General features: G+C 41.6%; 1 protein-coding gene and 1 non-coding gene across 21 annotated transcripts in view; one reads left to right on the plus strand and one right to left on the minus strand.

Annotated features, from left to right (window-relative positions):
• Positions 1-23,184, plus strand: part of Zfp644 (zinc finger protein 644) — a 74,932-nt gene that overhangs the window by 10,315 nt on the left and 41,433 nt on the right. For 11 of the 20 annotated variants that reach the window (XM_087582788.1, XM_087582783.1, XM_087582796.1 and 8 more), the window contains 1 exon segment: positions 18,837-18,897. The exons of 6 other annotated variants lie outside the window; for them this stretch is intronic. In XM_087582788.1, the coding sequence (XP_087438914.1) occupies positions 18,854-18,897 (44 nt within the window). In that variant the 5' untranslated portion in view covers positions 18,837-18,853. 20 annotated transcript variants of the gene reach the window in all.
• On the minus strand, positions 14,831-14,953 carry LOC120096835 (U6atac minor spliceosomal RNA). Its single transcript, XR_015637801.1, has one exon. It is a non-coding gene; the product is annotated as a U6atac minor spliceosomal RNA (small nuclear RNA).

A 23,184-nucleotide genomic window follows, 5' to 3' on the forward strand; every position in this document is an offset into this window, starting at 1 on the left:
ATTTGAAGTAAAAGGTTCACTGATCATTGACCAGAATTCCATGAAAAAGCTAACAACCATAGCTAGAATATGCTTGGGGAAGTGAGTGAAGTTGAAGGGCCAGGCAGAACGGAGGAGACATTAAGAGGGAGAATGGTGGTGGGTATGTTTCTGAGACCGGTTTCAAAGTCAGTATGTAGACGAAGTCAACTTGACACTCACAGATACGTCTTTCCTCTGCTTCCCAAAGGCTGTGATTAAAGCTGTGTGCCACCACATCCAGCAGAAGGTGACTCAAACGACTCTTAATCACGTAGTACAGAACTAAAAAATTAAGCCACTTGGTGCTGGAGAAATGGCTGAGTGAGTAACGCAGGTGTGAGGACTTGAATTTGATAAAAAGTGAGTGTAGATTTGTGCATTTGTAGTCTTCAGTTCCTCTGTGTGTGGAGGGGGTGGGTGGAGAGAGGGAGAGATTGTGTGTGTGGGACAAGAGGTGTGTGTGTGTGTGTGTGTGTGTGTGTGTGTGTGTGTGTGTGTGTGTGTAGGAGGTTGAGGAGACAGGTGTGTAGGAGGTTGAGGAGACAGGTGGGTCTGTGGAGCTCCCTCACAGGCCAGTGTTTGTGTGTGTGGGACAAGAGGTGTGTGTGTGTGTGTGTGTGTGTGTGTGTGTGTGTGTGTGTGTGTGTAGGAGGTTGAGGAGACAGGTGTGTAGGAGGTTGAGGAGACAGGTGGGTCTGTGGAGCTCCCTCACAGGCCAGTGTTAAGTCTAGATGAGTTGATAAACTTGAGGACATCTCCAGCCTCCACAGGCAGGCAGGCAGGCAGGCAGGCAGACAGGCACACACACACACACCTGTGAAAAAATACACATGCACTCACAGGAACATAAACATGCCTAGGTACTAGTCACAAAGTGCACTAATGTTGCTGTTTTCTGCTAGTCAGTCATTTAGTTAGTTGGTGATAATGTTTACATTTGAGTTACAGAGTTTTAAATTTTATTTATGTATTTATATAGATATGGGTACTTTTCTGCATGTACCTCTACACACCAGAAGACAGCATCAGGCAGTTGTGAGCTGCCATGCGGGTGCTGGGAATTGAACTTGGGATCTTTGGAAGAGCGGTGAGTGTTTTTAAACACTGAGCCATCTTTCTAGCCCTGAGTTATAAATTTTAAGATACATATATCTTCCATAAAAGAGTCTGTGACTTGTGTTTTTTTAAGTTTGGTGTAAGAACAGTTGAGACTAGCCTGGTCTACATAGTGAGCTCCAGGACAGTCAGGGCTACAGAGACCTTTCTCCAAAACGAAACCCACATTAAAACCCAAGAAAGTTGCACTGTAATGTTGAATTTTGAATGAAATATTTGAGTTCAATGAAATGTGATGCTAAATTTTAATTAAATTTAGTCATAGTGTAAGAGATAATATAAGAGCTGATAGAAAAACGGGCAGGGATTAAAGTAATTCTGGCCTGTCAGCTTCTGATTAAACAGGTACCTAGCTTGAAAACTTTAGAGCACTTAGAGATGCTTTCCCCTGCACTAGAGGTGGCAAGAAGTCGGGCCTCACGCTTGGGGCTCAGAGCTTCGCCTCTGAGCCATGCCTGTGCTCAGCGTTAGCAGGAAATACTCACACATTTAGTTCCGTGAATGGTACATGCTTTTATAATTCAGATAATTTTATCTTTACTAGAATTTCTAAAAAGCTCCTTAAGAATATATATTATGCTCTATTATGTCTAGAAGTGTATGTGTAGAAAATCATTCTCGGAATAGAATTAGGAAAAACATGAAAGTTACAGAAATAATAACATTTAAATATTCTGCTGTTTTAAAAAAATTAAAGAGTTCAAAAATTTTGGAGTAAATGTAGTATTACAGTTTTAAGTTAGTAATGTGTTAGTTTTGAAGTAAATTTACATCTTAACCATAATAGTACTAGATTACAGAAACATGATAGTAGCTTTTAGCCACATGGGAAAATAGTTAAACTTGACTGTGTCTGAGTTACCTGTTGTCTTTCAAATCAGCTAAAGAAAAGACATTTTCCTTGTTGCCAAGTGGGACCTGGAGGTCTCCTATATTTTTCAACCTGGGAGTTCATGTGGATGGGATGGGCAGGAAGAGGCAGCAGAAAGCCCTCAGGTCCCATCCCTTCCCTCCTGCCGCGGCAGCCCCTCAAGTGTGGAATGGGACCACTGGCTGGCTTGGTGTGGCAGTGGTGCCTGTAGGTTGAGTAGTAGTGAAATAGCAAATGGTACCAGGGCATTAAGTGACCATCGGACACTCCCCATCTGCAGAAACACTTAGCAGAAGAGAGGTGGAGGCCTAGAGGCAATTTCAGAAGTCCTTAGGGTGGCAGTGCTGTTCTTGGTGATTAAAGTAGCACTCTAGGTGGACAACCTTTGCTGGGGGAATTGCTTTCTGGCTGTCTCCTGATGAGCTTGTTTTCTAAGCCTGTTTCACCAGTTTTCTTTTCAAATGTAATTATCTGAGACTTAACTAGAATTGATTTCTGCACCTTAGCCATTAAAAATTTGCCGGGTTTTTGTTTTTGTTTTTTTTTTTTCATTTCCCGTCCCCCCCCCCCCCCCTTCTTTGTCTAAGGCAGGATCTGACTCTGTAACTAGGCTGGTCTGGCTGCAAACTCTGAGATCCACCTGCCTCCTGAGCTGGAATTAAAGGCGTGTGCCACTCTGCCTGGCCTTGCTGTCTAATGATGAAAATGAAAAAGAGTGAAAACAGTACTAAAACACTACAGCAAACAGATGATACTTCTGTGCTAAACCAATTGAGTGAAAGAGGAGTTTAATTGTTTCATTATTCAGTGTACTAAACACAGTATTAGGCTTAAAATTTGTGATTAAAAAAGTCGCTTTGAGGGGCTGGGGATTTAGCTCAGTGGTAGAGCGCTTACCTAGGAAGCGCAAGGCCCTGGGTTCGGTCCCCAGCTCCGAAAAAAAGAACCAAAAAAAAAAAAAAGTCGCTTTGAGACATAAACAATAATATTTCTCAAGTTGTTGGCTCCAGGGTTGGGTTTTACTTCACCTTTAGAAATTTTATAAATCAAATAAATCACAACCAAAGACTGAACTGATTTGAATATAAATCAATAAAATATTGATAATAATTATAATAATTATTATAATCTTAATAAAATATTCATAATGTTTCCAAGAGAGTACATATTTTCTCAAATTCCCGTCATTCTTTCTGTTTTATTTAAAAATACTTTAGAAAGCTTTATATTGAGGGCTGGAAAGATGACTTGTGGGTTATGAGCACTTGTTGCTCCTGCATAGAAATCTTTTAAAGAAGGTTGTATATTGGCTTCAATGAGGGTTTTAATTTTATACAAGAGAAATTCTATAGACCATGCTATTTTACTGTAGAGTAGTAAAACTCAAGTGATAGTTAACCAGAATAACGACTGCCTTGCTCAAGCCTGAAAATATAATACTATCCTTTATTCGAACGGGGTAGGTTAAAGAGCAGTGTATCAGCATCCCACTAGAATTATAACACGGGATCAAGAGAGTGATCACTAAAGTACTCCCTGGCAACAAGTAGTAAGCGCTTTTGTAGAGAAACCTAATGCCCAGTGGAAGGGCCTCAGTCGGCTGTGAGTTGGTGGGTGCAGGGACTGTTAAGTCTGTAAAACAGGTAACACTCATGGATTATACCTTCAAATTTCTCTTATTCTGACCTGGAAGATCTGGGTAGATGAGAAAGACTAGGCATAGCTCAGGGTAATATCATACCTGAGCTCAGAGGGTGGACCAAATAGCTGCACGTTGCATGAAGAATCAGCCCCAGCCTACCTGTTTTCTCCTCTAGGTTGTGGCTGTTGGGATCCTGTCCCAGATGTAAGACTGGGAAATTCATCCTTTTACAGCACACTGATATGCTAAAGGAAAAACAAATCTCAATTGATAGATCCAGTTCGGATTGGCCGCACTGTAGTGACACTTACCCATACACAGCTTCAGAGCAACTTTTTAAAAAGCACTTACTCTTAGAGCTGAGGATCACCAAATATTTGAGAATAGGCCAAAAATGGTAGAAAAGGAAGTAGAAACACTGCAAGAAAACAGTAAAATGTTCAGAAATTAGTAAGTCACAGAAATGTAGACTATGAGGTAGACTATGAGATGGGAAGCTGAGAACACTGCACATATAATAGAGTTGGGAGTTCAGAATCTTACAGAAGGTTGGATAGTAAAGTTCAGCCTTCCACAAAGGCATAAGGGGTAAGATTAGAGCACATATGGAGGTCCAGCATGGGAAAGACGGTTATAGACAGGAGAAAATGGATAGAGGAAATAAGTGATTGATCAAGAGCTGAGCTTTACATAGCAACAGGATTCACTGGAGCCTAGAGGTGGTCCGTATGTACCTGAAATAGGATTGCAAACTTGAGATCTGGGTGGGATATACAACTAGTTAAGGTTCAACCTGGGTGGCTTAGCAAAACGTCTCAAGAGAAAAAAAAAAAAGAAAACGGGAGTGAGGGGTTAGGTCGGGTGGGCTGCAGCTCAGTGATGGAGCACTTGCCTAGCATGTGAAAGGCTTTGGGTTCATTCCTCAGGAAAACACAGATGTCATACAGAATGTTTAGCATAATGTTTGGAAACGTGTCCATGTTGACGTTTTAGACAACCAGAAATAAAGGGAAGTGCTTTTCCTTAATCATAAAAAGGATTATAGATCAGCATTGGAAAGTAGTCGGTAATGGGACAGTGCTTTCAAGACTGCAGGAAAGCTACTCCTGTTGCACCCCGTTACCTTGTCCAGGGTGGGAGCAGGTACAAAACCCAAGCCTGGTTGGAATGGTTAGGTGCAGTATGCCTCAGGAGGTTACTGGAAGGCACACGCCAAATAAAGAGGACGAGGTAAACGGCAAAGAAGAACAGTTCCAGTTCCATTCTAGACATGGGTGCATACAGTCCCTGCAGTGGTGGGAGAGGGAGAGCCAAGGAGCATGTGTTTGAAGAGTAGCCAGTTCAGACTGGGGCAGGAAGATAAACAGTTCTACGTGGTGTGTGTGTCTTTGGAAAAGCACAACTCTGGTTGAGCTCTTCTAGCCCCTGGAACCAGAACTGTTGAGGATTTCAGAGATTTTTTGTTTGGGGTATTTAAGTGGAAAATACCCGTAGACTGTTAGGTGCCCCAAAGGATTTGGTTTAGGACCTTTAGATCCCAGCTCTTTGAATTAGGGGATTTGTAGAGTGAGATTTGGTGGCTTACGTTTGTAAGGGGTGTTTGATTTTTTTAAATGGTTGTCTGCTTTTGGTGTGTGACTCATACTGTCCTAGCGGAGTTAGGGAATATTCTAATTTTTTGAAACTTTGGAGAATGTTGCTAATTCTTCAGAAACCTGGCATAGGTGTGGACTCAGAGAAGTCAGCTGAACTTCTCTGGGAGGTCTGTTCAGCGTCCTCAAATCTTGAGTCGGTTTTTGGCAGCTTATGCTGTTTTATTTTATTTTATTTTATTTTGAGACATAGTTTATCTGTATAGCCTTGGCTATCTTGAAACTCATTCTGTAGACCATGCTGGCCTCAAACTCACAGAGGTCTGCTTGCCTCTGCCTCCTGGGTGCTGGGATTAAAGACATGTGCCACTACTGCCTGGTTTCTGCTTGTTTTAAGTAGGAAAGTCCCACAATTTGTGTGCCACCTTTGTACATAGGCCATGTTGATGTGAATAAGCTTAGATGAGACATTGATCAAGTACTTTGGTTGAGAAAATTGAATTCTGTGCTATTAGAATGAGTAGATGACCTAGCCAGCAGTGTTTCTGGGCTTGGTCAAAGGCTTGTGAGTCTGCATTCAGCAGTGTGTGAGGAAGGCGACTGGCTCTGTGGCTCCTAATTGGCTTCTCTCCCGTGATCCAAGGGGCTCCTCGGCAATATAACTGCTCTGCAGTGGGTGAGGCAGTGAGATAGCTTGTCAGACTTGAGTGAGTCGAATGTTTGAATGGTGGCAGCAGGATTTCTGTAAAAGCAGAAATCTGTGTGCCCGTGACCTTCTGTTGCACCTCAGGACAGACTCTGGTACCATTCCGTACAGGATCAGCTCAAGAACCATTATGGTTGGAGAAAAGACTGCCTCTCCGGTGGGTTTCATTGACGGTGTCTTGATGGGTGATTATGTGGAAACAGAGTACAGTTTTGATTGTGTTCTATGTATATGTACAGTGATGGGTGATTGGCTGGCCTGTTAACTATGTACCATGTGTGTACAGTACCTGTAGCAGCCAGAAGAGGGTGTGGGATCACTGAGACTGGAGTTACAGGTGGGTGTGACACTCTCTTTAGGTAGGTGATGGGAACAGAACCCAGGTCCTCTGGAAGAGTAGATGGTGTTTTTTAAATTCTTACTTTTGAGATCATATTTAGATTTCTCCTTTTCCTCCATCAAGCCTTCCTGTATACCCTTCCCTGCCCTCTAATTCATGACTTTCTTTTTCTACTAATTGTTATTGCATACATGTTAGACATAAATATTCCTAAGTATTTTCCATCCAGTCCATATAATATTTTATGTGTGTCTTTGGAGTTGAACATTGGGACTGGACAACCAGTTGGTGTGCTCTTCTCTAGGGAAGACCCTCTCTCACTCCTACCTTTCTTCTGGTGCCTAGAGTTCTTTTTATAGGGTTGAGGCCCTGTGGGTTTTTCTCCATCTGCTGTAGCGTGCCCATTGGTATCAGCTCACGTTCTGGCAGTCATGTTGGTGAGACTTATGGGTGCAGCTTCCGACATTTCTAGGAGACACGTCTCACGGTAAACTCCCTGATCCTCTGGCCCTTAAAATCTTTCCTCCCCTCCTTGGAAATGTTCCCGAGCCTTAGATGCAGGGAGTTTGTAGATGTTCCCTGGGGCTAGACTCCAGCTCTATCTTTCGATTGGTTGTGGTTTTCCAAAGCTGTTTCTGCCTGGTGCAAACAGAAGCAAGTGTCCTGGAGGAGGATAAATTAGGACTACACTTATCCTTGGGTTAAGGACAAATGTTTAAAAAGCCATTAGTGATCGTGCTGGTTTAATAGTGACTGGAGGGCCTCCTCCATAACTGAGCTCACGAGCACCGAAGAGTTTGCAGGCATTTTCCCGTGTTGAATGGTCTTAAATTGTATTAGACAGTTGTTGGTTACTGCCACGGTCTCATGCCTCTGCTGCTTCCTTAGTGTGACTGTGCCCTGCTGTGTTGGGATGGTGTGGAGGTGTCTTAGCTGTGTATGACTTTGGTTAGCTCCTTCCTTTGGGAGCTTGAGTGGTGCCTTCTAGTATCATGAAAACTGGTCCCCGAAAGGGGACGTTCAGGTCAGTTCCAACTAAAGGACTCTGGGATAGCCAGTCTAATCTTAATCGATAAGCCATCTCTTCCTCTCCCGAATTCTGTTATTCAGCCTATTAAAGTAGGTTGATTTTTATTATAATTTAACAGAAATTTTATGCACAGGTGATTTACTACATCTGTTTAATAAAGGATGTTAGGAGATTTTGGAAGATTCGTTCATATATTCCAATCTCTCCAGTTGTCCAGATGTTGGCAAATTATAGATTATGAGCGATAACTCACTTGTACTTCACCCTTCTGGTTGTCAATTGCATTATTCTTTTTGAGGTAATTACCTTTTTAACTTTCCTATTTGAAATTGGATTTTTCTTAAATTTGGCATGTTGAAGTAACTGTCAAATCATACATTTAAAGTTACAACTTAAACAGATTTGGTAGCTATGTAGACACCCATGAAATTACCACTGTGTCGTGCTAGTGACCATGTCCTTTACTTTCAGAATTCCCGTGCCCATCAAAGTTCATCCTTTGTTATTGTACTTCCTCTGTGATCGGAAATCGGCTGATTGCATTTTGTCATTTATGGGATAGTTTGCATATTCGAGGTTTTATTAAATGTTGTTGTTAGATGAAATAAGAATTCTTTTGCATGGAATTTCTCACACAGCATAACTTTGAGATTCAGACACCCACTTCCCTGACAATTTGTATGACTGGTCTTAACAGATGTGTAGTATGATGTCTTACTGTGCCTCGTAACAAAGATACCATGTGTCTTTTCAAATAAGTCATTCATGAATGAAGTAAAAATCTTAAAATCTGCCTATTCTGTAATAGTTGTTTCGTTATTGAAAGTGTACCAATGGGCAATAAAGCACTTATTTGTGGTGTGTTTTTATGTCCATGGCGTGTTGGCTATACAACCCTGAAAGTCTCCAAAAGAGATGGTGTCCAGAGCCTTCTGTGAAATGGTTTGGTACTAACACTTAACTTAGGCATAGTCGCCTCTACTGCTTAGTCTCCTGATGATGTAACCCTGACAGCAGTTGTGAGAATCTTTCCTTCTCTATCACTCCCCTCTTACTGTGTTTTTAAACAGCCTGCCATTTAATATTACCTTCTTTTTCTACTGAGCCCAAGATCCCCTTTTACACTGAGTGTTAACTAAATCATGGTATTTCTATGCTGTCTGAAGGGACCAGGCAGGCTTTCCATTCTTTTCGAGTCAAGGGCAGGCTTTCCTGTCTCCTTTTGGAATGGCTTCCAGGTATGACTGGTTTCTATGTAGGTTGCATCACTAGCTCACGGCTGACACAGGTGTTCTTTCTCTAGTTAGTTCTTCCATACTCTGCCCTTAAGTGCTGGTTGTGTGGTTCTGGACTTGTAGCTCAGTCTCCTCTCAGAGACCACCACATTCCCTGGGTGTGCTCTGTGGGTTAGGGCCGTGTCTCCTTCAGGCACTGCCTGGCTGCTCCCTTTATTTCCTGTGTAGGCTCACCCTGAAGATTGTTGTGCTGCTCTTTTGGGGGGTGGTTCCTAGACTTTTTAGCGGAAGAGTGTTATATGGATTCTTTCCCCTTATGGTTTTATTTGGTTAAGTAATGGAACATTTAAAGGTTTATTTTTTAAGATTTATTCTGTGTGTATGAGTGTTTTGCTTGCGTGTGTATCTGTGTGCCACGTGCATATTTGGTGCCCAAGGAGACCAGAAGAGATACCGAATGCTCTGGGACTAGATTTACAAGGGTTGTGTTGGTGCTGAGAGTCACACATGGGTTTTTTGCAAGAGCAAGCACTCTTAGGAGCATAGCCTTAGGGCAGACCCACCTTAATGTTCTCAAGGGCACAGTTGACTCGGGGTAGTCACTGTATGCAGCAGATCTCAACTCGTTAGTACTAGAAAAACTGAAATTCTGTGCCAGGTAAATTCTGACTTTTTTGTATCCATTCTCCATTTGAATTTTGATAACCATCTTTTTTACTATTCTGTTACTAGTTTTGACTAGATATTTCACAGGAATAGAATCATATGGTATTAACTCTCCTAATTGTCTTATTTGAGTTAGAATAATGCCCTCAAGTTTCATCCATATTCTTATATATGTGTAATTAACTTTTTGAAGACTGATACTTTATTACATGTATAATATATGACAATATATAATCTTTATTCATTTATCCATTAATGGACTGTTGAGTTGCTTCCGTGTTTGAGTATGTGGATATGGCTGTGCAAATACATGAACATGAAGTTCTGCTGTGAATTATTTTACCTATATCCTCACTGATCGCATGCTAATTTATTAAAATTTTTAGGTATTGCTATTGTTGACCAGATGGCCACATCATTTTACATGGTTGACAGTGAACTATGTGCATGTCCAACTCTTTTTGTATCCTCAACAATGCTTCTGTTTCTGTTTGTAGTAGCCATCCTACTGATTGGGGTAACGTCTCAATATGGCTTTGATCTGTAATCTCTGTAATAAGTGATGTCGAATGGCTTTTTTATAGGCTTATTTTTTTACTTGTCTTTAGAGAATTAGCTTTTCAAATTCTTTATCCATTAAAAAAGTTAGGTCATTTGTTATTTGTTGTTGTAAACCCTCTGTGAAGTTTGGTATTAACACCCTATCCTCCCCGACCCTCACACACATGCATTATTGTTTCCATTGAGAAATTCTTGAGTTTGATGGAGTCCTGTCTGCCTTTATTGTTGAATCAAGGAACTGCAGCTATGGACAACAACCTGAAACTTCCCCCCAGTTTTCTTCTAGGCGTTTCATGTTTTTACATCATGTGTCTTGATTTTTATCCATTTTGAGTTGATTTTTGCATATGATGTGAATTGTCTTCGTTTTGTATGTGGATATTGGGCTTTACCAAAATCCTTTTTAAAGAGGTGTTTTCCCCATTATGATTCTTGGTGTCTTTATGAAAAACCATTTAGCCTTTTTCTGGGTTGGTTTCTGGGCTGGCTTGTTCCATGGATTTGTCTTTAAGTCATTATACTAGTCTGTTGATAGTACTGATTTTTACTATGTTTTGAAATCAGGAAGAGTCAAGTCTCCAACTACATTGCTTTTATTCAAGATTGTCTTGGCTCTTTGAGGTCCTGGGCTATGGTCAGGCGACTCTATCTGTTACAAAATTGTCACGAGATTTTGACAGGATTGACATTGATTATAGATTGCTTTAGATATTTTGCTAGTTTAACTTTATGTGTTTGTTCATGCTTTTAATATCATCATTATGATTTTTCATTGTTAAAGATTCTTCTATGCTCATAGATGAAAGTTATGACTTTTTAAGGGATGGGTGTGTACAGGATTGTGTGCTGTCTGGATGGGCAATTATATCTTATCAATTGGATCAGAGGTTATTGTGTGGTGTGTGCTTTCATGTGGCCACTTAATTGAGTCCACAGTAAGAGAGTCTTGAGATAGGCGGTCTCTGTATGAAACTGGCGTGGCAGTGGCCTACCTTGGTAACTAGATGGGTAGACAGACTGCTGCTGGGTTCAGAGGAGCCGTCAGCAGTGTGAGATGGGATGGAGCTTAGTGGGTGAGACACTTTATTGACTGAGATGGAAATATCCCGCAGATGCCAAGTGGCCCTATGGTGCTGGCGCAAGCGAAGGATAAAAGAAACCACCTTTTCTTTTTTACCGCAACATTTCATAGTACAATTTCTTGGTTAATTACTAAATGTTTTTGGTGCTATTAAAAATGATATTGCCTTTTCAGTTTTTTTTTATTAATCATTGTTGTATATATAAGCAATGAGTGTTTTTTTTTAAATATTATGTATACAATGTTCTGCCTGCATGTATGCCTGAGGGTCAGAAGAGGGCACCAGATCCCATTACAGATGGTTGTGAGCCACCATGTGGTTGCTGGGATTGAACTCAGGACCTCTGGAAGAGCAGTTGGTGCTCTTAAACCGCTGAGCCGTCTCTCCAGCCCAGAATGAATGTCTTTAATGTTGACTTTGTGTTCTGCTACCTCGCTCAGTTTCTTAATTAGTAGCAACAGAATTTTCTTTTGTACTCTTTAGAGTATTCATTTAGTATCATATCATCGATAGACAAAGAAAAGTTTCCCTTTTTCTGAATTGTATGCATTTTATTACTTTCCTAATTTCGACATTTGCTGGTTAGATGGGAATGGTAAGAATAGAAAGTTTTGATTTGTTCCTGATCTTAAAGGAACCGTGTTCAGTCTTTGGCTCTTGTGTGTGTTACTTGTGGGCTTTTCACATACCAATCCTTCCAGTTTTTATTAGCCTGAAGTGGGTACCGTACTGAGTTTTATACCAGAGCGATGCTGTTTAGGTGGGTGGGCTTTTGTGCATCAACTGAGAAGGCTGTGCCCGCACTGCTGTTGACAGCATGGACTGCTCCTGTGTTGAGCGTTGGGAGTGGCTCACTTGGTGGTGGCGCAGACTTGTTTACTGTGCTGCTGGTTTGTTTTGACAATGCTTTGCTCAAGTCACTTGCATCCTTCTTTAAAGATACTAGGTTAGTTTTCTTCTTGTGCCATTATCTTGATTTGGTTTCAAGATTATGTTGACCTCATGTTAACTCTTTCTAAGTGTTTTGTAGAATTCTCTAGAGGCCGTCTGTTCCTGGGCTTTCTTTTAGTTGGAAATTTTCTAAAAAGGAGTTTTAGAAAAACCCTAATGTTTTGCTTGAATGCATATGTGTGCATCATGGAGACTAGATGGGGTGTCAGATCCCCTGGAATTGGAGCTAGATAGTTGTGAGCCCCTGTGTTTGTGGTGGGAATTGAACCTGGGTCCTTCGCAAGAGTACCAAATGCTTTGAATCACTAAACCATCTCTCTAGCCCCTTAGTTGAAAATTTTTAGTTTCTGCATCTTGTTACTCATGTCTCTGTGGACTAAAGTGCTTGACAAGAATGACTTTAGGGGAGGCAAGGTTTCTTATGGCCCAGGATCTTAGAGCCAGTCAGTCTGGCAGCTCAAGTCATGGCAGTGCAGTTTGTGAAAGGAACCTGTAAGCTTTCAAAGACTCACCCCAGCTGACCTACATCTGACAGTTAGGCGCTGCATCATGAAGGTTCCACAGCCTCTAAAAATGGTATTGCTAGCTAGGGGACCAAGTCTTCAAAGCACAAGCATTTGGGAGGCATTTAAACCATAGTAGCATCTAATCCTTTTAATTTAATAGTTAGGTATTATTCACAGATTTTACTTTTCTTGTGATTTGGTATATATATACCAAAACTTAAGTCACAAGAAAAGTATATATATATGTATATATATATGAATGTTTTATTTTTTAAGTATGCATAGGTTTGTGTCTGTGTGTAGGTATGTATTGAGTATAGGGGCCTACAGAGTCTAGAAGGAGGAGGGCATTGTATCCCCTGGAGCTGGAGTTACAGGTTGTAAGTCACACAAACTGGTACCAGGAGCTGAACTTAGGTCTGCTGGAAAAGTAGCAAATTCTGTTAACTGCTGCTTCTTATCGCTAGTAGTGAGGTTTTTAAGACTATATTCACCTCTGACTCTTCGGATCTGTTGGCCATTGTTGTTCACAGCCTTTTCTTGTGCTCTCCGAACATCAGCTTTTTTTCAGCATCCTTTTTTGTTTCTGTTTCTAGTAGAGTCTTCTTGGTTTTTAGTTTTGCAGGACTTTTGTTTTTCTGTGTCCTAGTTTTTCTCATGTTCTGTGTTAGCTCTCTTTCTTGCTCCTCGGCATGGTTTGTAAATCCCCCAGTGATGTCTACTTTGATGCAGTGATTGATTAAGAGTCACTGGAACAACAAATGCCTGTGAATTCTAGGACTTGAGGTAGCCTGGGCTACAGACTTACCCAGGGCTTGTCTCAGAGATCCCTTTCATGGAATTTACTGAGAGTACAAAAGGCTAACTTTGCACTGATGCATACATTTTCTGCTTCCCTTCTGCTGCTGGCTTTAGTTTCGTTGTATTAAAGTCAGATAGATGCTTTTTATATTCTTAAATTATCTGAATGAACATCTGATTGCTTTTCTGAAAGATGTTGTTTTCTAAAATATATTTGTCTCTTGAGCATATTTCTCCTTTTCACACCAGCTATTATGCACTTTTGTTACAATTACTGAACCAGTATTGTCGCATGTTACTAACTAAAGACCTTTCTTCCCTGTCATCCCTTTTCTGGTCAGTGCAGCACCTAACATTTAGTGCTCATTTTTCTGTAGATTCCTCACCACATTTTTAATGACGCTAACACTTTGAGATGTGTTGCTTAGCTACATTAGAAGGTCTCTGTTGGAGTTTGTTTTTCATGATTAGAGTATAGTGTGCGGTATTAGGAGGACCTATTTGACAGTTTCGAGTCCTCTCCCAATCCCTGCTCGGGTAAAGTAGCTATGATGCCCGATGTTGCTTTTCCCTTTTCCTCCCTACTGCTTACATAGAAATATTCCTCTTCTCTTTCCAGGTAAGTTTGACCTTGAAAGTGCTCCTTTCAAAACAACAGGGAGAGTTGAGGGTAACTGATGCTGACTTGGTAGGGTGCAGAGGAAAGAGGACACTTGCACTGCAGCGGGAATGTGATTTAATAGAGCCTCTGTGGGGAGCAGGAACAAGGACAGGTTTATCAGCGCAGTCCAGCAGCCCCACTTGTGCCTGTATTTCCACAGGAATTGAAACATCTGTGTTCCCAAACAACTGTAGTAGTAATTGTGATAGTTCGATAAGTGGATGAAAGCCAGTTGTCCATCATCAGATAGGTGGATAAGGAAGGAAGTGTGTGTACAGGGTGGACTACTGTTCAGTCTTCACAACAAAGGTTCTGTCACCTGAGACAGTGGATGAACATGGAGGACCTTATGCTAAGGGAAAGGAGCCAGTGAAAAGATAGCAGCACATGACTTCACATGTGTGAGGAACCACAGGAAGTTGAACTTGGAGTAGAATAAGGTTTGCCTTAGGCTAGGCATAGATAATGTTGGGGAAAGCATTTAATTTTGTTAGAATAAGAGATATGTATTACACAGAATGGTGACCAATAACCCTTGTGTATTTCAGAGTTTCTTAGAGGGAAATGTTTTACCACTAAACCTTAAGTTATTAGTGTAAATCCAGGTCAAAACATGACATTTACTCTTTCAGTAATGTGTGTGATTTTTGTTTTGTTTTGTTTATTTGGTTTTGGTTTTTTTAAAACAAGGTTTTTCTATGTAGCTCTGGCAGTCCCAGAATTTGCTGTATAAACCAGACTGGCCTTAAACTCAGATCTGCCTGCCTCTGTCTCCCTATGCTGGGATCAAAGGTGTGCACTAACACACCTTTATATAACAAATAATATTGTTATATAACAAATATATAGTAACGATTATTATTGTTAGCTAAAATAAATTTTTGAGCATGAGTGTCTCTGAGGTGTGCAGGTGTGATTGTGGGTGAACACATACATTTGAAAAGGTTTTCCTTTCCTGATTTTGAGCAGAGCAGTGAAGGAACAGCAGGAGTTTGTGTTGTGGTTTTGTTTTCTATTGTGGTACATGTACATAGCAGAATTTAACATTTTAATACTTTTCGTTGGTCATGACGGCACAAGGCAGGTGGCCACACCTTCATGTGTGTCGTCAGGCCCAAGGACTGCTTCCGTCCTTGTCAGGTCTGCCAACTTCTTCATGTGACATCCCACACCGTTTATGGATCTTCTCTGCAGACGTTTCCTGGAGGAGCAACATGCAGAGGCTGAGGCGGTGAGGGCCTCTTTTATGGAGTCGTGCTTTAGCCTATCATGCAGGAATGTATAGTGGACCTGGAGTAGCGTCGTGTGCGTTTGTGACAGGTCATAGTGTGCAGTTCCAGACAAGGAGAGCAGCCTGACACTGGGGAGGAGAGTGCTCTCATCCAGACTGCACAGGGAAGTGGGCCCTGCTTTCTCAGTGTAGACGCTACAGACATAGAAAGGACACTGACAGAGCAGTCTGCAGCAACCCCCGCCCCTGTGGTCTTTCTCTGTGCGTCTAGAACCTCGTTCCTGAAGCACTGGCATCACACGTGCTCAAACTAGACTTGTTGGTTTCTCCAGGCTTTCCTGCTAAACACAATATTAGTTTAGGATTCCTGGTTCACAGACTTTCTGTAGAGATAGAACCTTTAATAACTAATTCCTGGTCCTGATGAGCACACTGATTCCATAGAAGATGCCTCTGGGCTGTTGATTAAATGTAGTTATTTCCTAGTGGTGATAGATTCAGAAATAGAAGTGAGCTTTCCCTTATTTCTTTGAAATGTGAACTAAATTTTTTTCTTTTTCTTTTTTTTTTAATTTTTTTTTTTACCTTTATTAACTTGAGTATTTCTTATTTACACTTCGATTGTTATTCCCCTTCCCGGTTTCCAGGCCAACATCCCCCTAACCCCTCCCCCTCCTCTTCTATATGGGTGTTCCCCTCCCCATCCTCCCCCCCCTTACCGCCCTCCCCCTAACAGTCATGTTCAAGGGTGGGGTGGGGTGGGGTTCAGTCTTGGCAGGACCAAGGGCTTCCCCTTCCACTGGTGCTCTTACTAGGATATTCATTGCTACCTATGAGGTCAGAGTCCAGGGTCAGTCCATGTATAGTCTTTGGGCAGTGGCTTAGTCCCTGGAAGCTCTGGTTGGTTGGCATTGTTGTTCTTATGAGGTCTCAAGCCCCTTCAAGCTCTTCCAGTCCTTTCTCTGATTCCTTCAATGGGGGTCCCGTTCTCAGTTCAATGGTTTGCTGCTGGCATTTGCCTATGTATTTGCTGTATTCTGGCTGTGTCTCTCAGGAGAGATCTACATCCTGTCGGCCTATACTTCTTTGCTTCATCCATCTTATCTAATTGGGTGGCTGTATATGTATGGGCCACATGTGGGGCAGGCTCTGAATGGGTGTTCCTTCTGCCTCTGTTCTAAACTTTGCTTCCCTATTCCCTGCCCAAGGGTATTCTTGTTCCCCTTTTAAAGGAGTGAAGCATTCACATTTTGATCATCCTTCTTGAATTTCATGTGTTCTGTGCATCTAGGGTAGTAATTCAAGCATTTGGGCTTGTGTGTTTTTCTGTGATTGGGTTACCTCACTCAGGATGATATTTTCCAGTTCCATCCATTTGCCTATGAATTTCATAAAGTCATTGTTTTTGATAGCTGAGTAATATTCCATTGTGTAGATGTACCACATTTTCTGTATCCATTCCTTTGTTGAAGGGCATCTGGGTGAAACTAAATTTATTACCCTCAGTTTTACTTGATTATTTTATATCACATACAGTTGGAATTCGAAAATTTGAATCTCTCTTTTTTTTTTTCTTTTTTTCGGAGCTGGGGACTGAACCCAGGGCCTCACACTTGCTAGGCAAGCACTCTACCGCTGAGCTAAATCCCCAACCCCGAAAATTTGAATCTCTTACTCAGTCTGCATTGCTATGGTTTAAAAATTGTGTCAAGGGGTTGGGGATTTAGCTCAGTGGTAGAGCGCTTACTTAGCAAGTGCAAGGCCCTGGGTTCGGTCCCCAGCTCTGAAAAAAAGAAAAAACTATGTTAAGGCGCTGGAGAGATGGCTCAGTGGTTAAGAGCACTGACTACTCTTCCAGAGGTCCTGAGTTCAAATCCCAGCAACCACATGGTGGCTCATAACCATCTGTAATGAGATCAGATGCCCTCTTCTGGTGTGTCTGAACAGCTACAGTGTAATATAAATATAATAAATAAATAAATCTTTAAAAAAAAGAATTAAAAAAGAATCAGTCTCTCCCCCCCCCCAAAAAAAAACCCAAAACAAAAACAAAAACAAAAACTGTGTCAATTGGGCATGATTGGGCACACCTTTAATCTTAGCACTTGGGAAGCAGAGGCAGGTGATTTCTGAGTTTGAGGCCAGCCTGGTCTACGGAGTGAGTTTCAGGACAGCCAGGGCTAGAGAGACCCTGTCTCAAAAAAATGTATTAAACCAAACCAAAACCCCAAAAAGTGTAGCAGCTAGTTGAAGTCCTAAACTGAAATGAGAGTTTAGTGTCTTCGTTTGTCCACTCTGTAGGTCAGGATACATGCGTTAGCAAACACTCACTGTTTTAGAATGACATGGTCCACAGTTCAGTGAAGCCATTGATGTAGCCTATGTGACAAGAGTTGTCAGGAGTGATAGTAGCCGGCAGGTGATGGCTGAGAATCTTAGATCAACACGTGACAGAAAACAAGCAGACAGCGAGAGTGTGGTCTGCCCAGGAACTGGGAGCGTCTGGATGGTGTGTGCATGGACAGCTGAGAAAATGGCGTCCGTGTTTGGGGTAGCCACAAAAAGTGACTGTTCAGTTCTGGGCAGGGCAGAGTCAGAGGCTAGTAAGTGAGCGAATGGGACTGATGAAGTAATCTAGGCTGAGGACTGAGACGTGTGGTGTCCCCCAACCCTGAGAGTATTAAACTCAACAGGCTGCCTTTAGGTAGCAGGAGGAGATTGTAGAATTTTGGGTAAGACAAAATTCAGTTTTCAGAATTGTAGAGACAGATTTTTGGTGTCTCCATTTTTAGTAGTTTCTTAGGAGCAAAGGTCTTAAGTGTTGAGTGGAGGAAGACTGTTGACGCAGTTTTCAGTGGTGCATACAAACGCATGCTCAGCTGCCGTTAGCTGCTGTCACAGTTGTTCTTTTATTAATGCATCCTTTATTTTGGTGTGGACACTATTAGATGAACACCAAAATGCCTTAGACATCTGTTTTATTCATAAACACTCACTCCTCCTCATACCTTGGACTCTGCACCCATAGATTTAATTATCCATGGATTAAATGTATTTGGTGGGGGGGGGGTTGTGTTTGTACCAAGTATGTACAGACTTTGTCTTTCCTACCGTCAGTCTCTCAGTAATGCAGCGCCATGTCTAGAGCGTTCACACAGTGCTCATTTTCAGAAGCACCGAAGCAGCTGTGAGAAAGTACATGGAAGGGTGTACGTAGACTGCACGTGAAGACTATGCCATGGTATATAAGGGTCTGACTGTTGCAGACTCTGACGTCCATGTAGGGTCAGGACTGACCGCTCATAGTCTGAGGACCAGTGTCACCACTGCTATGGTATTAACATTAATGAGAGAGGGTAATATAAACAGTCACGAATGTAAATTATATTTCTTTAAAGATGACTTATTGCACAATTGTTCTTTTTGCATACATGTATGTGTACTATGTGTGCAGTGCCCACAGAGGTCAGAAGAGGCCATCAGAGGTCCTGGAGCTACAGACAGTTGTTGCTGCCCTGTGGGTGCTGGGACCCGAACCTTGGTCCTGTGCAAGAGTAGCAAGTGCCTGGAATTACTGAGCCACTTCTCCTGCCCCTAAACTTTTAAGTTTCTTGCTGGTATAGGTTATTGCTCCCCTTGAAAAGGTACTTAACAATTTACTAAGCATTAAATTTGTCATTTTAATTATTGAACACTTTTAGGTATTTTATGAAAAAAGAAAGTCATAGTTTTTAATTTAAAATAGTGTATTATAGATACAGTTTTTTCCTACCTGAAATGAAGCAAAAAAACTAAGCGGTTGTTTTTTACATATATTGTTCCAGGCTTGATTTAATTTTGGATGAGATTATTCTTACATCGAGATGTTAATAAACCAAACTTTAGGTAAGTAGAACACTTTATTAAATGTTACATACTAAATAGGAATAATAACAAGAGCTTATATTTTTAAAATGTGTCTAAAAGTCCAGAGTTAAAGAATTTCAATAACATTTTGCAGTATGCTCTTAATTTTTTGACCTTTGGTTCAGTTGATTAATAGGAGTAAACAGACACAGAGTGGTAAAGCAGTCTCAGTGTTCTTTGCTCAGTACTATGGTCTCCTGACACTTGCAGGGCCCTAGCATTGTAGCATCTTAGAAAATGTGGCTGGTGCTGCTCTAGCCACTGCTGGTCACCTCCCACTGGGTAGTAAGATGTGCTGACTGACTTGTTTCTGTAGTGGAGAGAATATAGTACCCTTTGTTGACTTTACTTTAGTTCCTTAAGAAAAAATTTAAACCACGACTTTTTTCGATACTGTAATGTTGAGAACTGACATGTTTAGTCATACACGTATATGTGTTTGGAGGCCACAGTTTGACATGAGGTTTCTTCCTTAGTTACTCTGCATTTTATTTAGGGAGGAAAGGCTCTCTCTGAACTTTGTCTAGCTAGCCAGCTCACCAAAGGGACCACCGTCTGCCGTCTGAGCACTGGAGTTACATGTCAGCCACTGTGCCAGCCGCTGGGGATCCGAGTCTGGGTCTTCCTGATGCCCAGCAAGCTCTTCATCTATCTGCCAAGCACGTCTCCAGTTCTGACGCCTCTACGGATGTAATGCTCTGGTTGCCTTCTAAAGATTTTCAAAAACATAATTTTGCTGCTATTTTGTCTGATATGTGAAAGGATGCTTTTTCACAATGTGAAGTTTTTGAAATGATAAAAACAGATCAGCCAATAAGCATGGCCTTAGTGTATAGAGTAAGACAGAGTGGTAGATGGTGAACTGCTGAGTGTCATGTACATAGAGAAAATTCCTTATCTCAGAGTTCCTTAGTTCTCTTCAATCTAAATCCAATAGCCTTGTTACATTTCATTAGGCTGGTTTGTTTTAGTTGGTTTTTTGAAGATTTATTATTTTTATGTAAGTACACTGTCACTGTCTTCAGGCACACCAGAAGAGGGCATTGATCCTATTATAGATATGAGGCACCATATGGTAGCTGGGAATTGAACTCAGAACCTTTGGAAGAGCAGGCAGTGCTCTTAACCACTGAGCTATCTCTCCAGCCCAATTTTAGTTGCTTTTGAACTTCATGTACATAGAATTATATAGTTCGTGCCTTTTAAGTTTTATTTTGATATTTTTGTTTTATTTATCTTGTGTGTTTTGTAAACCTTTGTTCTCAGTTGCAATTCTTATCCCTTCTAGACTTCTTTCAGTTTTACCCCATCAATAGCAGAAGAAAATGTAAGCTGTCTGTGTCGTGGCCTGTGGTTACTTGGCTGTGCCTACATGCCTGGGCCAGAGGCACTGAGGGGTCCTTTCCTGTAGTTTTGAGCTTTTCTTCTGCTGTGGTCATTCACTCTCTTCCGTGTTACTGTCACTGTTTCTGTTCTGTGACGCACCGCCGTGATCAAGGCGACATGAAAGTAAGCCTTTAATTTGGGGCACACAGTTCCAGAGGGTGAGTTTATAGCCATCATGGCAGGAGCATGGCAGGAGGCAGGCAGGCATGTTGTGGGAGGGAGCAGTGGCTGAGAGCTTACATGTGGAGACATTGAGACAGAGTGAGAGCTAACTGAGAATGGGGCGAGCTGTTTAAAACCAAAGCCCACCCTTCTCCAACAAGGCCACAACTGATCCTTCCCAGATGTCCCACCAACTGTGGGCCAGACATTCAGACACACGAGCCTGTGGAGGCCGTTCTTCCTCACACCACCACGCTGGTCCTCTACTTGGCTGCAATTCTGTTGAGGACAGACACCAACCATGTCTGGTCCGTCTTACGTAGCCTTTGGGCTCCTGCATGTACCCAGTGCGTGTTTGTTCAGCATATGGCAGTGACAGTTCTTTCTCAAGGATTTCAGAATTGTGTCTGGAATGGGGCTGGGTGGCTGCTGGCCGTAGGACAGAGCCAGTGAGGGCAGCATAGAGCAGTTGGGAATGAGGATGTGTCTTCAGTCTCGATTCAGTGGAAGTAAATAGTCTTACTTTTAAACTTTAAGCTACTCGAATATCATTGATTTTGACTCTAATTTCCATGCAAAGGTATTAATATGTTTTATAAAAATTGAAGTAGTATTTTCTAGTAGAAATTCGCAGGTTGTTTTATTGGTTATTTCTTTAAGTTGAAAATCTAAAAGGTTGTGTTACTGATGAAAGTAAAGAGAGAGGGACGGTTGTTTACTTGAGTCAGCTGAAGAGAGTCCCTTCATGTCCCTAGAGGTGAGAGCACCATGATCTAGGACTGTGGATGTTTTTATTTTATCATCATAAACATATTACATATATATAAATACATAAACATACTTTATTAATGAATGATGTGTATAAAAAGGTAAAGTATTTTGACAGGTTTTTTTCTCCTTAGTAGTTGAAACTTGGCTAGTTGGATGGGATATCACAGTCAGTCACCTGGGGTTTTTATGCCTGAAACGAGACTGCCTTGTAGCAGGTCCAAAGCAGGAGAGGTTCCTCCCCACTGGGATCACGTCGTCTCCTCTTCATTGCAGCTTTGACAGTAAAGGCTGAGCGCAGAGTTGGCTCTGGACCCTTCTCATGCTGTGCTGTCTCTAGAAGGGGCTGCTGTCACTGTTGAGTTATCTATCACCTTGGTTACCTTGTGTTTCCTTCTGGGTGTAAAGCATGTGGTCTGTTACACTGTTTGATTTACATATCTCTAACTCCTTGATTAATTCTAAGAGCTGTTATCAAGGATAGACTAAAAACAATTTAACGACAATAACAAATTCAGATGCCATTAAATGAATCAACTGATATTTAAAAACATTTTACAGATCAATAGTTATGTGGTAGGGAGGCCTCAGACTAGCTAGAAGCTTTACTGGTTTTCTCAAAAGAACAGTAAGGAAGAAGTCAAAAGACCTAGGTTCTAACTTTGCAGTTGCCCACCTGGCCTGAAGCTAGTCATTACTATTTCTGAGCCTCAGACAGTTAGGGTTCCGCACTGGAAAGTAACTTGGTGGGTAAGAGCAAAGGTAACAGCACGCAGCAGACCTCACACAAGAGACTTACTGGGGGATGGGGTGGTGAAAGGCTGCCTCTGAGCAGGGACAGGAGAGGGAAAGGGAGGGAGACAGACAGAAAGACAGACCAGACAGACAGACAGGATATGTGTGGTGAGGTTTTATAAAGACTTACCTGGTGAGTACGGTGAACCTGTGTCTCAGTTGGCAGCTGGTGATGACATGATGACTGAGTTGCTGAAGGCAGGCTTGAGGAGCATGGTTCCTAACAATGATATTAGCTATGAAACTGAAATAATTATCAATATGAAGACGTTTGCCACATTATTTTTGGATGAGTTCAAACTCAGACTTGTTTAAACAATTTGAAAAAATTAACAATTCAAAAACTCCTGTGCTTGGTACAATATAAACACAACATCTAAGAAGAACCTGTTAGTAAGCCAGGTGTGGCAGAGTATGCTATGCTTTCAGTCCCAAGCACTCAGGCAGCTGAGGCAGGAAGATGGCAGCAAGTCTGAGACCACCCTAGGCTACTTAGTAAGAACTTACCTCAAAACCATCAGGAAATAAAATGCCAATAAAGTTGGCAACATGAATATCCAACTAAATGAAACCTTTATAAAATAACTTCTGAAATTAAAATTAGACTTAGGGAAAACGATGATTGGATATGTGCTGCAGTCTTGAGTTCCTCAAAGCCAAAGGCAGTGGGCTTTATTACATACTCTAATCTGTATTCAAGTGTTTAATATAGCACCTTACTGACTGTAGATGTTTGTTTGTTTGTTTGAGATGGTCTTGCCCCAAAATCCAGGCTGGCCTAGAACCTTCACTGTGGATCCAGGCTGACCTAATGCAAGATCATCATGGCCTAAACTGGGAAGTTCTGGAATTACTCTGAATTCTGCTCACACTAAGTAGACACACTTCAGGGCCTCCCACAGAAGTGACAAATTGAAATGTAGAAAAACTGTTCGTGATTTATGTAGATAAACTTGAGGACCTGTGGAAGAAGAGATAGCCTAAGAAATGAGGTAAGAGAAGGGAGATTTGGTGGGACCAAGAGGCCCACATCATTTTCAGTATGGAACTCATCATGAGGTATGTAGGTAGTGCTTGGTGCCAGGGAATAGAGTAGAGAATAAGGCTGGGGCCATTGTATTGTGGGTCATATAAACTATTTAAAGGGTTTAGATT

This window comes from Rattus norvegicus, chromosome 14, assembly GCF_021556685.1.
Source record: "Rattus norvegicus strain SHRSP/BbbUtx chromosome 14, alternate assembly SHRSP_T2T, whole genome shotgun sequence".
Taxonomy (NCBI): domain Eukaryota; kingdom Metazoa; phylum Chordata; class Mammalia; order Rodentia; family Muridae; genus Rattus; species Rattus norvegicus.